Raw genomic sequence first — 19,141 nt, 5'->3', positions numbered from 1 at the left:
AGACCAAGGACAAAGAAGTGAAAGATTGGCAATTAGGAATGAGAGGAATTCTTCATTCGCCTTCACAGTCTGCCTGATAGGAGGTTAGAGACCAATACACATGAGAAGTCTTTGGATTTAAGTCCCTAGCTTGTTGTGTTAAGGTACATATTCTATCTGCATCCATAGTGACAGTTTTGATATTTGCCAGGGAGTAAGGGTTGGCATTCTGATGCTCCTTCAGTAAAATCCACCCTCCATAAAAGTCTGTTTCAGAATTTCCATACAGACCATAAAGCAGCGTCAGGGCACAGCTCCCCCCGTTTTAAAACACCTCCTGCAGCATCAAGGACTGAGGTCTGGCTACCCCCTCCCCTTGCATCTTGGTAGGGCTTTGAACACCAAGAGAATTAGGTGATATGGATAAAATTTCTAAGATTCGTGGGCATGGAGCTAACCTAAGGCACCTTCCACTTGCAGGGGAGTAGCTGGGTGCCTGGTACTGTTTCTATAAACTTCATTTATAAAACAGGGGACTGGACCTCTGTCTCCCCAGGAGTGCTCAGAGTTTACTTGGGCATGACCACCACCTGCAATAATCCGTCTCGAAGGTTCACCGTCCCAAACGAGTGGAGCAGTTTTCATGAAGTTAACAATGAAGAGCTTATCCTCATCCTTTTGAAAAATGCTGTCTAATCACAGGCAAAATATTGCACTATCCATTTTCTTTTAAGTTTCCTTCATTACCTGCTTTAAAAAGTTCTTTTACTGTTGCCAAGCTATTCCTGTCTTCACTGGTCAAGTATGAAATTGCAAAATCAGGTCAATGATCGGTCCCTTGTGTACTATAAATCAAGTGAGCCACAATTTCAGATGGATGCAGAATGCAAAACATCAGAACCATAAAATGTTCATTTCTCATCACGAGCAAATGTCTTGATCACTCACCTGTGAAAAGTTCATCTTTGTTTAGAAATTCTGGAGCTTCTGAGATGTTTGTACTGTGATGTATCTAATGGGTGGGCATTTACCATGAATGCTCCATACATTGACGTGGGTTGCAAGAAGGTGGGTAAGATTTTTGAAGAGCTTACTTTCACTCCATCTGAGGTTTCTGTGGTGCATATCTGGCTTGAACTAATTATTTCTTGGAGTTCAGAAATTTTGTGGGTCATATTATCAGATTTGTTGCTTTTCCTGTCTGGTTGTTTCAAGCTTCTCTTGGTCAGGAATTAAAATCGTGAAAGGACTGGATTTTAAAACAACAGGTTCTCTAGCAGAGAAGCATGCATTACACCATTGATATACCGAAATAAGATTGAAACTCAATTAATTTAATCCCTTTCAGCAGTCTGTAGACATGTGTCACATAAAATATTTCTATACACTAACTCATTACTTTGCTGACAGCTCAGTTTTAATTTAGTACAAATGTTTTGACTGATAGAGAATGGAAAATACTCTTAAAGACCAAAGCTTTTCAAATAAGTTCCATTTATGGTTTGTCTTTTAAATTTTCACATTTTCATGTAATGGATAAGAAATAGGAGGTAAGTCCAGTCATTAAGTAACTCCACTTAAAGCATGAGTTATTTTTGTTTTAGTCATGATGCTGTATATTATTTTGTTTTGAACTCACTTAAAACCACTTTTTTTTTAAGAAGCACAAGCTGCATAAATCGTTGCACACAGACTTACTGAACATTGTCTTTCAGAGGGGGAAACTAAGTGTAAAACCAGAAGATTTTGTCCCAGTAGGACATATTTTTGTCAAAATCAAGACAAAGAAGAGAATAAAACTGTCTTGTAGGGATGTTGTTGAATAAACTACTGTTTGTAAAATCCATGGGAAAGTCTATAAACCTACAGGCTTATAGAAAAACCCCTATTAAAGAGAAAACACAATTGATATTGTTCTTTATAACTTGTTTTCCACTTTGTTCTACCTTGCTCCCAAATGTTTTGCCCTGCTTGGTCTTTTCTGAACATCATGCCCCTACTTTCCTAATTTTGTTAGACAAAAAAGCATTGTTAGGCGACGCTGGCAAGATTTCTGGAGATACGAATCTACATTCAAGACTATGGCTTAAGTTGCTGCCAAATACGTAACTGAAAATCACTGTGTAATTTAAGACCTTCCCTGCAGACAACTGAGTGAAGATTACAGATGATTCAAATATATATAAAAATAACCACAACAAAACCAAGGACTGCCAATCTTTTCTGGCAGAAAAAGCCTGAATTTTGTTGTAAATTATTTCAGAGAAGAAAGAAAACACGTCAAATGTGTGCCTAAAATGTTACCTTTTAGTAGTATTCACTGTTTCTACTTACAGTGTAAAAATGTCAGAGCGTCTTAACTATTTGGAGACTTATTCAGTGCCTCTGAAGTGGAAGTAAGGCAAAAATAGGGCTTTTACCATCATAAAATTGATGCTATTTGTCATATGCTGTTTCTGTCTCCAGTTTTAAACTGGGAAGTGAGATCTTAGCAGGCTATGAACATGATTTTTGAAGACAATGCCAATTTTGTTCTTTCTTATGATTCAGTAAAGAAAAAGTTAGCTGTAAGAAAGGAGGAAAAGTATTTATGAAATTCAAACAAAATGGTGTTCTCTTATATTAACAAAACATAACATTTTATTATGAGGTTATTAGAAGAGAAGCAGATGGAAATTTATAATGCATGTACTACCATCAGAAAAGCAACACACCTGCCATGAAACAGAAAATAAAAGAAGTAAAAAAATAAGTTTAGACAATGTACTGATTGCAGTGTTTGCTAGACCTTCATAGACAGTAAGTGGGAAACAAACCTGATACGTAACTTGTACGTGTGTTCTTTTCATCCAGCTCAACCACCTCTCTTTGCAATTGCTTGCTAACTCCTTTTTCAAACTGTTTGGCAATTCTTTTAGTTTTTCTGCAGTATCAAGAATAGTATGTTGTTATAATATAGGAAAATTCCTCTTCTTGCTCTTTTCTGTAGGTGATTTTTTTTTGCAATATGAAAAATTTAGGCCCTTAATGCTAATCTATTTTGATTGTTTCTGAGCAGACCATCATTCATGCTGTCCAGTCTGGCCTTTTGGCCTCATTTTTCTTGCAACTACAATGCTATTAATAAAGCAATAGACACTGAAGCTACTTACCAGGAAATATCTAGTGCTAATCAGCCAGTTTATATCTCTGCAAACTCTAGATCAACAACAAATACAAGATAATTTGTGGTGACTTTTGTTTACCTCAACTTAGAGTAAGTAAAGCTTACAAGTGAAGCTTACAAAGTGCAATACTGATTTATGGATTAAAAAAAGGTTTTTTATTCCGTTTGGAGAGCTGGCATTCAGAAATGTCAGCTTTTTATTGAAAGCTTTGAATGTGAAAACTTAGCAAATTTGTCCTGGTCCTCCTCGGCGATTTCAGAGGTGAGGTATTTAGTGCAGATGTGCATTTCAAACTAAAAAAAAAAACCCAACAAAACAACAACTTAAAAAAATCCAAGAAAGTATTGTGAAAACAAAAAATGACGCAGTGCTGTGAATTTCCATCTCCCTCCTCTTAGAGGGAGCGATTGCCAGGCTGATTTCCAGAGGAGCAATGCTTAGACAGTCATGTTGTCCATTCCATCCCTCCGTCAGCCCTTAGTAGTAAACTTTGGCTAAAATGTGATTGTGGAAAAGCCTTGAAGATACTAAATTCCAATTAGTTTTGCAAAAATAGGCTAGTTCAGTAGCAAGACCTCAATTAACACTCCTTTGGAGACAGCAGCCCAAACCAGAACACTTCTGTGACTATACATTATATACCCAGGGTCTGAGGCAGGAAAATAGCCATTCACTGGCTTCTGTTCTTAAAAATAATCAATTTATAAAGACACTGTCATTTATGTCCTTTCACCACGTGCTGTTTCTCACATCACATGTACGGTTGTCACCCAGCAAAGGCTCCTGAGCAGCCAAGTACCTCCTGAGAGTGGGCTGCCTGTTCTGGAATAAGTAATATAGGAATGCGAGAGTCTATGAGACTAAAATGAAGTGATTTTCTGTTACAGTGAAAGCAGTGAGGGCAACATTCAAATCCATGAAAAACACTCGGTTGCCACACACAGATCATCCTCGCTTGCTGCCTTGATACCTGCCTCCGTAGTTAGAGGTATGTGGGCAGCAGAGGAGGCTGAGAACTAGGAGTACTAAATAGCAGTGAAATCATGGCAGAAGGGAAAATAAGAAAGCAGAAATCAGGAAAATAACTAAATAATAAAAAAAGAAATATGATTTAAAGTCTAGCTCTGAACCGGATCTTTGGATTTTTGGAAACCAGAATTACTTTTTTTAGATATGAAATGGCCATCCAGTGACCACTTGGAAGATGCTTAACATCTGTATAAGGAAAGCTAATTAACAATGTGGTCTGTCTTTTAATTCTGGAGTATTAAAAAAAGGGTTAAGAGGCCACTTTAAACAGGAAACTTACTCCCGATTAAGTTTAATTTATGACTCTTTGAGAATTTAGAGCTTTGATAGGTGAATAACTGTTTTTATTACGCATATACTATTTGGTAAATATTTGTGTATCTAAGTAAATTGTTCTTTAATTTTCTTAAAATGCACATTAACTCATATGTTTAGGTGACATTATTAGATCATTTTTATTTACCTGATGTGATGAATGCTATCTACACTCCTGTGATATGTTTTTAGTAAGAAAAACTAGAAACTTTTTACATTAGTGAACAAAACTGTGGGCAGGCAAAGGGCAGAGCTTCTGCAGGAGCACGTTAAGTACTTTGAGGCACTTCTCCCTCTAGAATTCACGTGCTGGGTCACTGGGTCTTAAGCGCTTATCCAGGGGATCATAAAGTGGATTAAAATCCACTTTGGCTGCACCTCGATGACTGTGTTCAGTTTTGGGCCCCTCACTCCAAAAAGGCCATTGAATGACTCGAGCGTGTCCAGAGAAGGGCAATGGAGCTGGTGCAGGGTCTGGAGCACAGGTCTGATGGGGAGCGGCTGAGGGAACTGGGGGGGTTTAGTGTGGAGAAGAGGAGGCTGAGGGGAGACCTCATGGCCCTCTGCAACTCCCTGAAAGGAGGGTGCAGAGAGGGGGGATGAGTCTCTTGAGCCAAGGAACCAGCGGCAGGCCAAGAGGGAATGGCCTCAAGCTGCGCCAGGGCAGGGTCAGACTGGCTCTTAGGAAGGATTTCTTTGCAGAAGGGGCTGTTGGGCGTTGGAATGGGCTGCCCAGGGCAGGGGGGGAGTCCCCATCCCTGGAGGGGTTGAAGAGTCGGGTTGACCCAGCGCTGAGGGATCTGGTGGAGTTGGGAACGGTCAGTGTGAGGTTCATGGTTGGACTGGAGGAGCTTCAAGGTCTTTTCCAATCTAGATTCTGGGATTCTCTGATTCTGTGAAAATAGTCCAGAAATTTCAGAACACACTGAGCGTATGCCATCCCTTCCCTGCCCCCAGACTACAGCAGCATCTCCTGCCAAGGTGGTCCCACATCCCCCGACCACCCTCTGGAAGGTGACACCCAGCTAGCAGAGACCTGTGGGGTGGTTTGATCAGCACATCTGACCAGGCCAGCCCAGAAGAGACCTTTTCCCCCTACTCTCTGGTGGGGATCACCTACCCCTTTCCCAATCCCCTCTTTGCTTGCCCCATGCCCACCCCTCCTTGCAGCTCAGCCAAGCCATGATGGTCCGTATCCACTGCGAGGAGATGGCTTCAGGTTCTAAAACAGCAGAATTAATAGAGAAACTAATTTTTTTGATCCTTTGACCTGCATTCTAATGCAATTCATAACACTTGTTAAATTAAATTACAGGGTGCAGCTGTACATCTGCAGTTGGGGATTCTTACCATTGTCTTCTTCTGTAGCATGTAATATTTTCAGCCCTTCATCTCTGCAGCAGGTTGGGGCACGTAGGCACCAGATGGCTCCCCACTCACCTTTTCCCTTCACGGCTGGAGGCAGCAAGCTTGGACGATGGTCCTTGCCCTGGACTTCTGCAGCAGCAGAGCTGGCTTCTGGTAATCCACGGCTCACACTCACACTGTTAACAGCTCTCCACAATGCAGTAGTTGCTTTCACAGCTCCATTCTGCTACAGACAGGATCTACTTTAAAATTAAAAAAGTATCATTTTTCTTTCTCCTCCCATCAGATCATTTTCCACCCCCTTCATACTCTTGATTCAATATTGGGCTGATAGTACGTTACTTGATCTGATAGAGTTATACTAGAAAAAAAGAGTTAAATGTTAGTAAGTGGCTAGGAGTAGATAACATTTATGAGCGCATTCCTCAGAAATTCAGATAAGAAACCATGGAAGTGGGTCTGGGGGTCTGTGTATCATTGGAGGAGCCATCAGAGGCTGCCAGTATGTTCAAAAACTGCTTTAACAGGATCTGGGGAATGCCAGAGCGATGGGGATGCTGCAGTTCCCGGTGAGATGAGACAGACTGTGATAGAGCACGAGATCAAGGGAGATGCGGATGAACATAGTCTGCTGGGAAGGCGTTGGAGAGGCTGCAGAGAAGTCCAGCATCGCTGGCATTTGGAGGAAGGGCAGTAAGTACACTGATAAAGGGGGTCGTGTGGGCAAAATAATCCTCTCACGTTTTCAAAAAGCCCTTGAGAAGCTTTTTGCAAAGCTTATTAAACTTTGCAAAGAAACTAAGTTGCCACAAGATTGGACGAGAGGTTGGTTTTGGGGTTGAAAGCTGGTGTAAGAAGAGGAAGTGAAGGACAGGGCTTAGTGGTCACTCTCCAGGAGGGAGGGGATTTGTGGAGTCAGGAAATAATTCAGGTCGGAAGGGACCTCTGGAGGTCATCTAACCCAGCCTCCACTCCAAGCACGCCTAGTGACCTCAGATTGCGCAAGGACCTTTCCAGTGAAACCTTGAATCCTCTGAGGATGGCGGTTCCACAACTTGGTACAAAAACCTTCAGATTTGTGCTGGTTTTTTTCTTGATGTCTCCATCTAGAGACCTCTAGAAAGCAGTCAACGGTGAAATCTGTTGGGCTGGAGGGACAGCGAGCTCTGCCTGGGAGCTCCTGTCCCTCAAGTATTCACGCGGGGGAAAGATAATTTGCTTCCAAGCCTGACCAACCCTACACTATTTTTCTGCCGTGGCTGTACTGAAAAATATTAGAGGACCTTAACACTGTCCCGCCATGCATCCCTCGCTTTCCCACACACAGGCGGCTTTCGTAGGTTTGGATGTGGCAGATGGCTACAATAACAGAAAAACTCCTTTTGTTTGCTGGTGCTTTGTCCGCACAGAAGGTCTCGGCTGGCAGATCTCGCAGCAGCCATCTCTGGTCTGGACGGGTGCTGATAAAATCGAGCCTGTCACAGGGTATATTTTGCAACGTTAGGAGGAAACACCTCTATTCAGCCAGAGGTATTCCTGTCATCTGGACTCATCTATTATCTTTGAAAAAAACTCCGGGAATTTACCTCTCCTAGAACAACGTAGTGCACCTAAAGCTGCTCAGAACATCATCATCATCTCTGCACAGCGTGGAGACTCAGCTAACGAGTGTGCTTGGCAACAACTTTGAATCCAAGTGTGTTAAATCCCCTCACTGTCCTGAAAACACGGGCCAGTGAGTCCTATGTGGATCAGAGCAAGTGAGGCTGCATGTTCCACAAGATAAAAATCCTTCTCCTTGACTTGGTGTCAGTTATCTCCTCGCCGTGGACAATATTACCCTTTTGTCAGCAAGGACTGCGTGTTTGTTTTCACTGATTTATCTGAGATACTCGCTGGAAAGCTTCAACAGAAATAATTTGAACCAAAATAATAATGTTCCAGTGTAAAGTGCACAAGACCAAATATGCCATTGTTTTCTGAACCCGGTCAAAAAGTCCCTCTTCTGCAGTTTTATCTTTGTATGTCAGAAGCAACGGCAAATGCCTGCTGGCTGAAATGTCGTAGGATAGTCAACTTCTAGACTGCCAAGCAGGGAACAGTCAAGCAATCCTCTACAATCCTCTTCTCTCAGTTAAACAATCCTTTATGGCTTTCCCTCGCCACGTCCACGTAACTTGCAGAATGAATCAGAGGTCGGGGTGACAAACATCTTCTCCATTTGTGATGTTTATTGCCCCGCAAGAGTGAGCTTGTTTCCTTTTCTGTTTTTTTCTGTGTTTGCTTGAAATGTATTGTGCAGTCCCTCAGCAGGGCAGACAAAAATGAGCTTACGGACCTACTTTCGCAGAAGAACAGACAGCACGTTCATCCAATTTTAATGCTTGCTCTTTCAATGTTGTTTTAAATCTTCTGATTGCTGGTGTGTTACTAAAACAGCATAATATTTTAATCTGTAAGCTTTAAGTGCTGTTCATCAGGTGAGATGAATCCCACCTCCACCATCTGCGTAATTTGCCAGAATTGATGCTCCTGGCAGTCCTAATTAGCTTCCCAGGTGGTTCAAGGAAGGAGTGAGAGGAAAACAAATGTTTTTCAGCGACCCTCCATTTCTGTTGGGCCTCCTGCCCTTCGCACCCTTGGGCAGAGCTAGGTCTGCAGCAACGACGAAGCTATGCTAATTGGCATTTGGGTTAATTGGGTCACTTCTAACTAGGGCTGTCTTCTTTACCAGCCCAGTTTTAATTGGTGTTCTCTGTGTGTGCGCCTGTCTGCGTGTGTATATCTATATATACATGTATGTGAATATATGTATATGTGTACATATATTGGTGTGTGTGTTTTTTACAGGTGTGCATATTTATTTAGCTACCTGGGTTATGCTCAGTGTTGTACAGAACTTTTCTCTCGAAGGTTTCCTCATTTTCAACATCTAGACAGCTACAAGTTCAGATTTAAGGATTTCAGGGGATATCCAGTGCCCTTTAAAGAGCACACTGATAGACGTGGCTGCAAGAGCGTGATGTCTCTGAGTACATCGGCTCTCACAAAATGAACCTCATATACCTGGTGTTTGGACTCTCCTGAGGATTTGGATGAGGAGGACGATGCATCACAGTCAGAGGACCACCTGAGGAAAAAAACAGTGGCTTTCTTTGACCACTTTTCTTAACTCACCTCAGAAACATTGATTCAATTCTTTTTTTTTTTTTTTGGGGGGGGGGGGGGGGGAACAACCAAAACCTGCAGCTGTAATTTGTCTTTTAATTTTCTAAGCAAAGCTAGATTGAAAAGGAGAAGAAGCTGGAATGTGATAAAACATGGGGAAACAAAAATGTTGGTAAATTATCTGTTGTTGTTTCATGGTGATTTTTTTTCAGTAGACCCTGTAGAATTTATAACAAAAATATAAACCATAATTGACCTCATTAGCATACACCAGATATTAATGCTTATGATTTTTAAAAATGGCCCACCCAATCAGTACAATATTGTGTACTGGTTGTAAAACTTTGGCAGTGACAGCCACATTTGCCAGTAGTGGAACAGTGTCTTTCTCAGAGTAGGGACTGTTTCAGGCAAAGGTCTGTTAATTATTTTGTTGATAATTGTATGAAAACCTGTGTTGCATGAGTTCCTGCCTGTGGGATTAAGCGTGTTCACATAGTTCTACTAATATAGATACTACTATAGATAAATAAACTACTGTGAGTGTTTATTTATTGTTTAGTGTGCCTAAAATATTTTTGCTCTGTTTTCTTGCTCTAACGTGGTATCTGACAGGGAACATGCTGTTTTAGAATGGATTTGGTTTCAGGTGCTTGTGTTGATTTTATTGTAATTAGAGATCGTCCTTTCTGAAAAGAGTGCTTTAAACGTCACATTTAGGAAATTATCAGCCTAATATTGAAAAGATAGATACTATTTATTTTTTTTTTAAAAAAGGTTTAAATACTTTAACAGAGGATCTTCGCGCTGCTGTCTCCTTCAGCCTGATGGTCCCTGCGGTGCGGAGGAGCCGTGGCAGCGACCCGGCGTCGTGATGCTGGTCCTTCTCCTGCGCGGCGGCGGCAGAACGGAGCCCTGCAAACACCCCCCCCCGGCGCAGGGGGGGAGGCAGCTCTTCTGGGTCGCCTTCACCTGCCCCGGGCGACCTGCCCGCAGCGTGTGCGGGCTCTGCGGAGACGTCAGCTCGCTCTGCCCCGTTGCGTGTGCGGGGCTCCCGCTGACTGACGTCAGGATGCGATGGCCGTGACCGAGCGGCCGGCCGCTCGCCTGGCGCCTCAAGTTCACCCACAGCCGCTGAGCAACGCGGACACCAGCGCCTGGGCTGTCCCCACTCTGCTGCCACTCCGCTCCCACCGCCGCAGCTCCGGCGTGTGGCCGCGGTCCATCGCCCGCAGCACCGAGTTACTCGCCAGCCCGGACGGAACGCGACAAGAGCCCCAGAGGTCACAGCAGCGAGGCTGAGCCTGGACACCGACACATAAAAAACCCAGCCAAGCCAGCTGGGGATTTGTAATGCGAGCGGCGTTTCCAGGTTTCTTTTCCGCTTCGCTCTCGTCCTGCTGTGGGATTTGAGATCATGTATGTGTTTTGCTGTTGGTTACGGCGGGGGGGTGTTGAAATCTGGGGAGGGAAGAGGATTCGGAAGGATTAATATGTTAGTTTTGATTTAAGGGGATTTTAATTTTTTTTTTCTCTTATCCCTGCCCTTCATCTTTGTTAACACTGCTCTGCCTTTATTATTTTTATTTTAGGTTGGTTAATATTGTAGCCTTCGGGAATGAAAGAGATGGGTTTTCTGAAGACAGCCAGCAGTCGAGCCTGATCTATACGTATCTCGGGAGAAGTGCTCTCATTTCCCACATCGACAGCAGCTTGTCTGCCAGTCACGTTGGAATCCCAGTTTTTACCGAGTACCAAGCCTGCGTGTTTGGAAATGTCAGACTGGTGGTACGCGACTGTCCTGTCTGGGTAAGGGATTGGTCTCAGTTTTTATAACCATGCTTAACCGCATAAGTGGTTTTAATCAAATTAAAACATACCTTAATTTGAAATTATTTCCATTATTGTGGGATTTTATTAATATGTTGATCATTGCAAATACTGAAAGCATATAAAACGTAGCCAGGCAAATGCTGCAAAGTCTCGAAGGTGCTGCAGAAAGTTTCTCATTAACAAGCCACTGCCCACCTCCTCTTCAGGAAGGTGGTATTTTCAACTGTGCTGTTGAGTAAAAATTTTATGGACGATAATACAGTGGAAAACAAGAACCGTGTTTTTGTGACACTGCATCATAAGCACTCTCTCCAAATATTTATCAGCAATAAAACAAAATGTATATATTTTTCTGCAAAAATGAAAAGGCATTCAGTTTTCCAGCTTTGCAAAGTGACAGATTATAAGATTTGATATTTTGCAAAATACAGTATATGGAGTCATTTTACTTCTGTAATAATGAATAATCGCAGCTTAACATTGCTTCCTTTATTTGAAGGTAAATGGAAAGGATTTTGGCTCTGTTCCAGGTATTCAGCACTTTTGTTAGTAAGTGAGATAATTTAGTTATGAGTATGAGCAGATCAATGATTATGTAAGAAATGATACTGATAATCTAAATTAAAACATATTTAATGACTACTTAATGATTTTAAAAAAATAAAGCTTAGCAGCTTTTAGAAATTAAATCAATAATCAGTTTCAGGTCCATAATTCTATCCTTAGGATGATTTTTGCAGTCCTGTGAGGGAAACTTGTTTTGGAATCTGCAGGAATCCCAACAGTTCCAGAAATACAGAAGTTTGTAATCTTAAAATTGAATGGTCCAGTTTAGCTATCAATTTGTTCTCTGTTTCTCGCCCTTTTTTTGTCAGCTGCACGTACAGTCACTGTTTCAGATGGACTGGGGGACCCTGTTCTTAATCTTTGAGGCTGCATGTGACCCGCACGTGCAGTTTGCTGGAGTCACTGGAGCGCAGCAATGAGTAAAAATCTCCTGAATATAAATTAAGGCTGTAAGACTTCAAAGGGTGTTTCAGAGGATTGGAGGCTGGGGAGGGAGGTGGGGAGGCAGGCAGGGGTAGCTGGAGAAGGGCAGAAGAAAGGACCTGGAGAGGAGATGCAGTTCATGTCTTTTTATCTTGTTTTGTTTGCATTTGGTCTTATACCAAACAAGGTTCTTCAGTTCTGGAGACCTTATTTTTGCCCTTGAAAAGGTAGCTTGTTATTGTCTGCAGTGTTACTTTTCTGAGGCCTCTTGTTTTTTTTCCTTTCTCAGATAAAGGAGGCAGGAGGGTTATTACTGGGAATGATGAGGAAAAATGGGCATGTTTTTGCTCAGTAGAAGACATCTCAGATAGGTGGAGTGGACTTTGCAGGTTGTTTGTTCTGAGGAGGCGAGTTCCCTGCTGGGGTTAGAAGAACAGGGTTGGTTTCCACAGTCGGGATGCTCAGGTTTTGCCGTGTCGCAGAGGCCCTGCCAGGACTGTTCCTCTGGCAGCCTGGGGAAATGGGACAGCACAATTCAGAACTTGGCTGACATTGCCTCAAGTCATATTCCTTATGGAAGAGGATTCCTGTTGCATGTTAGCGAAGCGCAGAGGTGGTGGTGTGGTGGGTCTTGCATTATTTACACCTCGTCTGAGCACAGCATGAAGGTGGGTTTGCATTTTAGCTGAGATCTTTATCTCATCTAGATTAAATCCATGTGATTAAGTCAAGCCAGTCTTAGACATAAACTTGGCAACTGAGTACGCCGATAGCTGTGAGTCTCCAAACTCAAGGGTGCCCTTGAGCTCTTTGTCCTCTACAGCTATCAGTCTGGAAAAGCAGCGTGGGTGCAAGTTTACCAAGTGGAGCTCTCCAGGGCAGGGGGGGACCCTCTTGTGAGACAGATAGACTGTGGTACAGCGTGAGCCTGCTGGTGTTTAACTCTCTGCTGCAATGTCTTTGTCAGCCCGGGACACTGCTCAACTGTTTTGAGTCTGCAGGAGGAGACAGCAGCTCCAGCGTCTCCGGTTGAACCCTTCCTGATGGCATTATGATGTTGGGTGTCTTATTCAGTGCTCTCAGTCTCTTTGAAAGTGCTGCAGCAAGGTTTTCCAGCCGCTGCTGAAGTGCTTGTGCACTGATGGGTTGGAGACATAGGAAAGAGATGGTCAGTGCTGCCGTGGTGGCATCGTCCTGGTGGGCACGTGGCTGGTGAAACGGCAGCAGCAGTGTCACGAGGGCACGGTATTTTATATGCTGAGATTGGCCAAAGCTGTCTGCCAAACGGCAGAGATAAAAGCAAATCTTCTTGGGCATGACTACCCACGGCAATGCCCGTCAGACGCACAGACAGGCACGGGGGAACGTGTTTCCAACCTGCCGTGGGACTGCTGCTTTCCCCCAGCGCCTCCGTTAATATTTTAACTGTTTGTGCCAGTACTGTGTTCTCTGCGCTGCTTGCTTAGAAAATCACAAAGATAAATCCATGTTTGCTGACACGCAGAACAGCAGCAGCGCGTTGTGAGAAGCTCCTTGCCCCGTGGCAGGGTGCAGGGTGACTTGGGAAGGATGGAAACCTTCACGCAGATAACACGGGGTTGTAGAGGTAGTGGCGGGGCATACTTTTCAAACTCTGGAGGCAAAATCTCACTGTTTTCAAAACCATGTTGTTCTCTGTGTGTCGGTCACTGGGTATATCCCTACGGCCCACGGTGTCCTGCGCAACGTTTGCAAAGCTGCAGGCTGATACCTGCCACGTGCAGGGCCGACATCCCTGTGATTTACGTGGCTGGAAAACAGCTTGATAAAAAAATACAGACCCAGGACGAGAGGAGATATAAAGAACTAGGAAAAATGTATATATATGCTAACATCCGTGCTGAATATCATGATTTTTGACAGCTGATCAGTTCCTAATGTGTGCTTGAGTTGTGCTCTCATAAAGCATGCTAAACTAGCATGTCCCAGTTTTCCTAATTTTTGGGGGGTAAACCTCAGTGTGGGAGCTAGTATCTTACAAGGAGTAATTTGCAAGATGAATTTTAAGATTTGCTTTGGAAAGGTTGCTTTATTTAGCACTCTGTATCAAATGTAACAGTCTTTGGGACTGAGTTGCCATTTTATAGGCTTGCATGTAGTTTGCAACTTCAGTCACTTTACACTGAATTTTGTTATGTTTCTGCATATATACAAGTGAAAACTTCAGAAAAAGTGCAGGCAAAATTTGTAACATCTGATGGCAAGTGAATCTTCTTCAACTTCAGAATGAATCATAGCGTAGTAGCTATAATTTGTATTTTGATTCATTTAATTATGATGCTGGAAAAGAAATGGCAGAATGAAAAATTCACTATGAGTGTTCCCTGCCTGCATTGTTGTTTCTTTCTCTTGTTCTTTCCTCTCTCACTTGGAGCAGGACTATAAGGATCTGAGAGTGTTTTGGTCCTGAGCTGGGGGTCTTGCTGTCCTTTTTAATTTTTTTCCTCTGTGAGCCACCTGATTGGTTTTCTTTGTGTCTTTGTTTGTTTGGGGTTTTTTTGTGTGGTTGTTGGAGGTTTTGTTGTTGTGTTGTTTGTTTTTTGTTTTGGTTTGTTTTTTTTCCCCAGGGAACAATACCTCCAAAAATTTTTTGTTTTCCCCATAGTTTATAAAAACTGCCCAGTTTCTAGAGAATCACTGACATCGTCATGTTCCCAGTAGCAGAAATGTTACAAAAGACAGGCTGAGAGAGTTGGGGGGTTCAGCTGGAGAAGAGAAGACTCCGGGGAGACCTTAGAGCGGCCTCCCAGGACTGAAAGGGGCTACAGGAAAGGGGGGAGGGACTCGTCATCAGGGGGGAGGGATAGGACGAGGGGGAACAGTTTTAAACTGAAAGAGAGGAGATTTAGATGAGATCTAAGGCAGAAATTGTTCCCTGTGAGGGTGGTGAGGCCCTGGCACAGGTTGCCCAGAGGAGCTGTGGCTGCCCCCTCCCTGGAAGGGTTCAAGGCCAGGTTGGACGGGGCTTTGGGCAACCTGGGCTAGTGGAAGGTGGCCCTGCTCAGGGCAGGGGTTGGGACTGGATGGGCTTTAAGGTCCCTCCCAACCCAAACCAGTCTGTGATTCCATGATTCTAAAAGGAGAAAGCAGAGCAGCTGTGTTTTGGAGAGTGCCCTGTGCTGGGTGAGGCCTGCGCCCGTGCTTGTGGCTGCTGAGGGGCTCGCACAGAGCTGCAGACCTCCATGGGAGTCACTCTCCCCCAGGTATATTAACTGAGACGTTGAAAAGGTGTTCTGTGAATTGTTTTTTTCAAATTCTCCTGTTCAACAGTATCTTTCCATAAGTGTTTTCTTAGTTTTCTGTGGGTTTGTTTTTTTTTTCCCCACCGGAAGTACCAGTTCTTTGAACTCTGAGCTTTCTTATCTCCATGGTTTTATCCATGGTGGTGTTATCTGGGTTTTTCCCTGCAGCAGCATCCTTGTGATCCTTGTGCTGGCTCTTAAATGTCTAAATGTAAAGGAGTTTGATCCACTCTTAAAATTTATTTATTAATTTTAGTAATCCTATTACTACTTCAGTACAAAACCATAGCTTGCAACTTTTAATTTTTTAGTATGTCATCCTTTCTCATTTTTAAGCTTCACTGTCTGAAGTTGGCAGTTTACAACAAGTGATAGTATCCTAGTAAAATTTTTTCCCTACTGTGTCTTTATTGTTCTTTTTACCAATATTATTAAGTTACTTTCATAAAGGACAATGCTAGCCTTCATTAATTTTGTTTCTGGATGAGCTCAAACACTTAAAGGCCTCGAGTGAAAAACAAACGTGGCATTCTAGGGTTGTGGTCTGAATTTCCTCGATTTCTGAAGAAAATACTTCATTCTATGCTGCATGTTACTTAGCTGAGCAAGTTCAGGGATCTAGTAAGTTATGGAGGGTACACCTGCAAAATTTGTTCTGCTGTGGATCCGACTGATTAGAAATTGCAAAGAAAAAAATAGGGAAGGCTCTGGTACGTGGTGTGGAAATGATCACTGGAAGGAAGGCTCTGTTAATGGAGAATGGGTCTGTAAATGGGTCCTACAGAGAGATGAACTTTAATATTCCCAGTGTAGCCCTCTTGGATCCTGGGGAGATGCCAGGGGAACGGTCCTTGGGGGTGGCCAAGCTCCCTTGTCCCCCCAGAGAGCGTTTGCTGCCCCAGATCAAGGGCTGGGCTAGGTGGACGTGGGGACATTTGCAAGCAGCTTTTAGAAGGAGTGTGGGCATTGCAAGGGCACAGTGGATTTCACTGCTGTTCCATAAAGGCATTCATAAATTATTTTTAACAAAGCAAGTATTGTCCTCATGAGGGGTCATGTGATTTTCTAGGAAAATCGGGTCTTCTTTGCCTCTGAAGGCTTTATTTTCAACGTTAATGCTTGAGAAGTATGATTTACTAATGGGAAGAATATATTATGAGGCGTGTACAATGGAGACACGCAAGGAAAGAATGAAGTTTTTTTTCTAATAAGTCCTGAGAGGAATAGCGACAGGAGTATAATTATAATTACTAAGGTCATATTATAATAACCTTAGCTATGCAGTTACTTTTTCCTTTTGTCAATGGCTGTCTTGGGAAATGACAAGAGCAGGAAGCGCAATGAGGAGTAGCTGCTACATAAATTTCATAGATGGAGCCTGGAATTAACGTTATTCCTGGGTCTGAACCGGTGTTCATCGTCTAAAGAAATTCCCTCTGTCATTTCTGCATGAAAGCTTCCCTAAAAGTGATAATCAAGGAGCTCCAGATGTTCTGTCTCAGTGATGCCTTGGGCAAATAACCCTTTGTTGTCGGGGATGTTTTTGGAGGATTTTCCCAGCACAGAGCAGCAATCCAAGCAGTCTGTGCTAGTCCTGATGCAAAATGAAAATAATTGCAATAAGACCTTTGAAACATGTCTTTCTCCTCTGTGTTTTTAAACATGACATCCATCCTCAATAATGGGTTCTCAGGGCTATTAAATCAAATAAATGAGGGCACAGGGAAACTTCCCAACAGTAACAGAACCCAAGTGTTGGGAGATGTTGGGTTGGCGCGTTCTGCATTTTTCACTTCTTGATGTACGCAGGGCCGGCCCTTACGCTGGGGAAGTGGGATCCATCCCCACCAGAACTTCATAAACTTGGGTAAAATCCTTCCTGATAGGATTAAGAGAGACACACAGTGGTGGCAGAGGGCAGTGGCAGAAAGCACAGACCTCCACAAACCCACCGCACACACCTGGGAAGCTGTTACAGCCTGCCCCACCTTTCCATAGGTTTTCTTTGCCCGACAGTTAAACAAGGAGCTGTATTTGCACACCTGTGAGGCTGTTTTCAGTAAGGATTTTGCTAGTTTTCCCCACACCTGCAGAGATGGAAATGTGGCGAGTTGGGCAAAGTACAAAAAGGGGAGGGGAATCATATGAGGTAATGGCCATATTTTCTTTTTGTTGTTTGTTTTTCAAAATATAAGTACTTTTTTAATCAGCATTATTTTCATTAGGAAAAAAAAGCGCCTTTGTGTGGTTTTGCTGTATGATATTGACCTCTTCAGACACTATTGTGTTACATGCATGAGGAGGCACATGCAGACAACCACACGTCATACTCCGTTGAGATTCCCATCAACAAGAAGAGCATTAGAGCTGCCACTGGTTGAGGTTAGGGCATGGAGGGTCTCCCAGGCTGGTGCTGTGCTGGACGATGCTCTCCTTGGTGAGCCAGGATGAGGGCAGAGTGCGTGTCTGGCTGTGTATCAGATACCTGGTGTCCTGTCCTCTGCTGCTGGGGAGCTGGTGTCAGGATGGAGCCACAGCTCTGGGCACTCTGGTGTCTAGAAGCCCTGTCCTCTGCTCTAGATCAGGACTAGGTTTATGCTGAAGCTGAGCACAAGAGTCAGAGTTGGTTCTTTCCTTGGGCATGGCTGTGGTCATATTGAGCAAAAACTTAGAAATCTTCCCAAAATCTTTCTGTTTGGTAACATGAAATGGTGTCATGATGCGCTTGAGATATAGCTCCACTGTAAAATGGAGGGAGCTATAAACCACATACAAACATATCGCTATGTGTAAAAAACACATAGTACATTCTGTAAGAAGTTCCCATAAACGTTTTTTATCATTAATTCTTAAAGTTCTGGCAGAGTTCTTTTGTATTTGTGTGCCTGTCCTCTAGACCTTGCTGGTGATACTGCTGGTTATCACCAAGCTTGTCAAGGTGGGTATGTGCAAACCTGGGCTGAGCTTGAAGCCAGGCAGCTAGAAAGAAATTGCAAAGCAACAGGCATGCTTTCAGTCTGCCAGCACAGAACAACTAAATACTCTGTGGTAATTTTTGGTTTGTATCGACTTTTTCCATTAAACGTTTTTAACACAGCCTAAATGATTCTGGAGATTTTCCTTTGCTTGGGATTATAATAGTCTCTTACTGAGTTGGCTGAAAAAACAAATACCAAGAGCAGTGCTCTTAAAGCTCTTGTCAACATGGTGAATCATAGAACAGCTATTGATCATTTTTAATTGTCTGTGCTTTTCTTATTACAGAACAAGAACACACATTAAAGAGATTAACAGGAATACCTATTATACTTTAATTTTATTTCCTGATTTATTTCTTTGTAAAGGCAAGCCCTAAATTGGGTGTGATGTGCACTGACAGTCTAGGCAAATATTTGCTAATACACTTTTGTCAAGTTCACGCTACCTCTTGTACTTAAGAGTATTGCAGCTACCTCACCCTAGATTTGAAACAACACCTCTTTTGAAGTGATCAGAAATAATCATATTGACAATGCAAGACACTTGTTGATACTAATGATCTTTTATATATTTCTCTGTTTCCCACCTGCAATGCTTTTATTCTGTGACCTGTTCTTCAAAATCACATTAACCATCCCCAACCCAAAATTTGTGTCCCTTCGTCACTTCTTCCGTGCTCACTTACTTCTCTCTTCCACAACTTTATTTCATCATTGCTTGTTTCCATTTTTTTCTCAAGATCCCAAGTTCTTCTGGCTTTGCCTCATGTTGTACAGGACTGTTACAGCATCACAGACTGGTTTGGGTTGGAAGGGACCTTAAAGCCCACCCAGTGCCACGCCCCTGCCATGGGCAGGGCCACCTTCCACCAGCCCAGGTTGCCCAAAGCCCCGTCCAGCCTGGCCTTGAACCCTTCCAGGGAGGGGGCAGCCACAGCTTCTCTGGGCAACCTGTGCCAGGGCCTCACCCCCCTCACAGGGAACAATTTCTTCCTTACAGCTAATCTAAACCTACCTTTTTTCAGTTTAGAAC

At 43.2% G+C, this 19,141-nt stretch overlaps 1 protein-coding gene across 1 annotated transcript in view; it reads left to right on the top strand.

Annotated features, from left to right (window-relative positions):
• Window positions 1–5,138: 5,138 nt before the first annotated feature.
• RHOBTB3 (Rho related BTB domain containing 3) overlaps window positions 5,139–19,141 on the top strand; it is a 38,438-nt gene continuing 24,435 nt past the window's right edge. Inside the window, exons 1-4 of the mRNA XM_074855823.1 lie at window positions 5,139–6,011; window positions 6,386–6,551; window positions 9,850–10,445; window positions 10,619–10,835. Of these exons, the coding sequence (XP_074711924.1) occupies window positions 10,444–10,445; window positions 10,619–10,835 (219 nt within the window). The 5' untranslated portion in view covers window positions 5,139–6,011; window positions 6,386–6,551; window positions 9,850–10,443. The remainder of the gene's footprint in view (window positions 6,012–6,385; window positions 6,552–9,849; window positions 10,446–10,618; window positions 10,836–19,141) is intronic.

This window comes from Strix uralensis, chromosome Z, assembly GCF_047716275.1.
Source record: "Strix uralensis isolate ZFMK-TIS-50842 chromosome Z, bStrUra1, whole genome shotgun sequence".
Classification (NCBI taxonomy): Eukaryota; Metazoa; Chordata; class Aves; order Strigiformes; family Strigidae; genus Strix; species Strix uralensis.
This window is presented reverse-complemented; position numbering and strand designations above follow the sequence as displayed.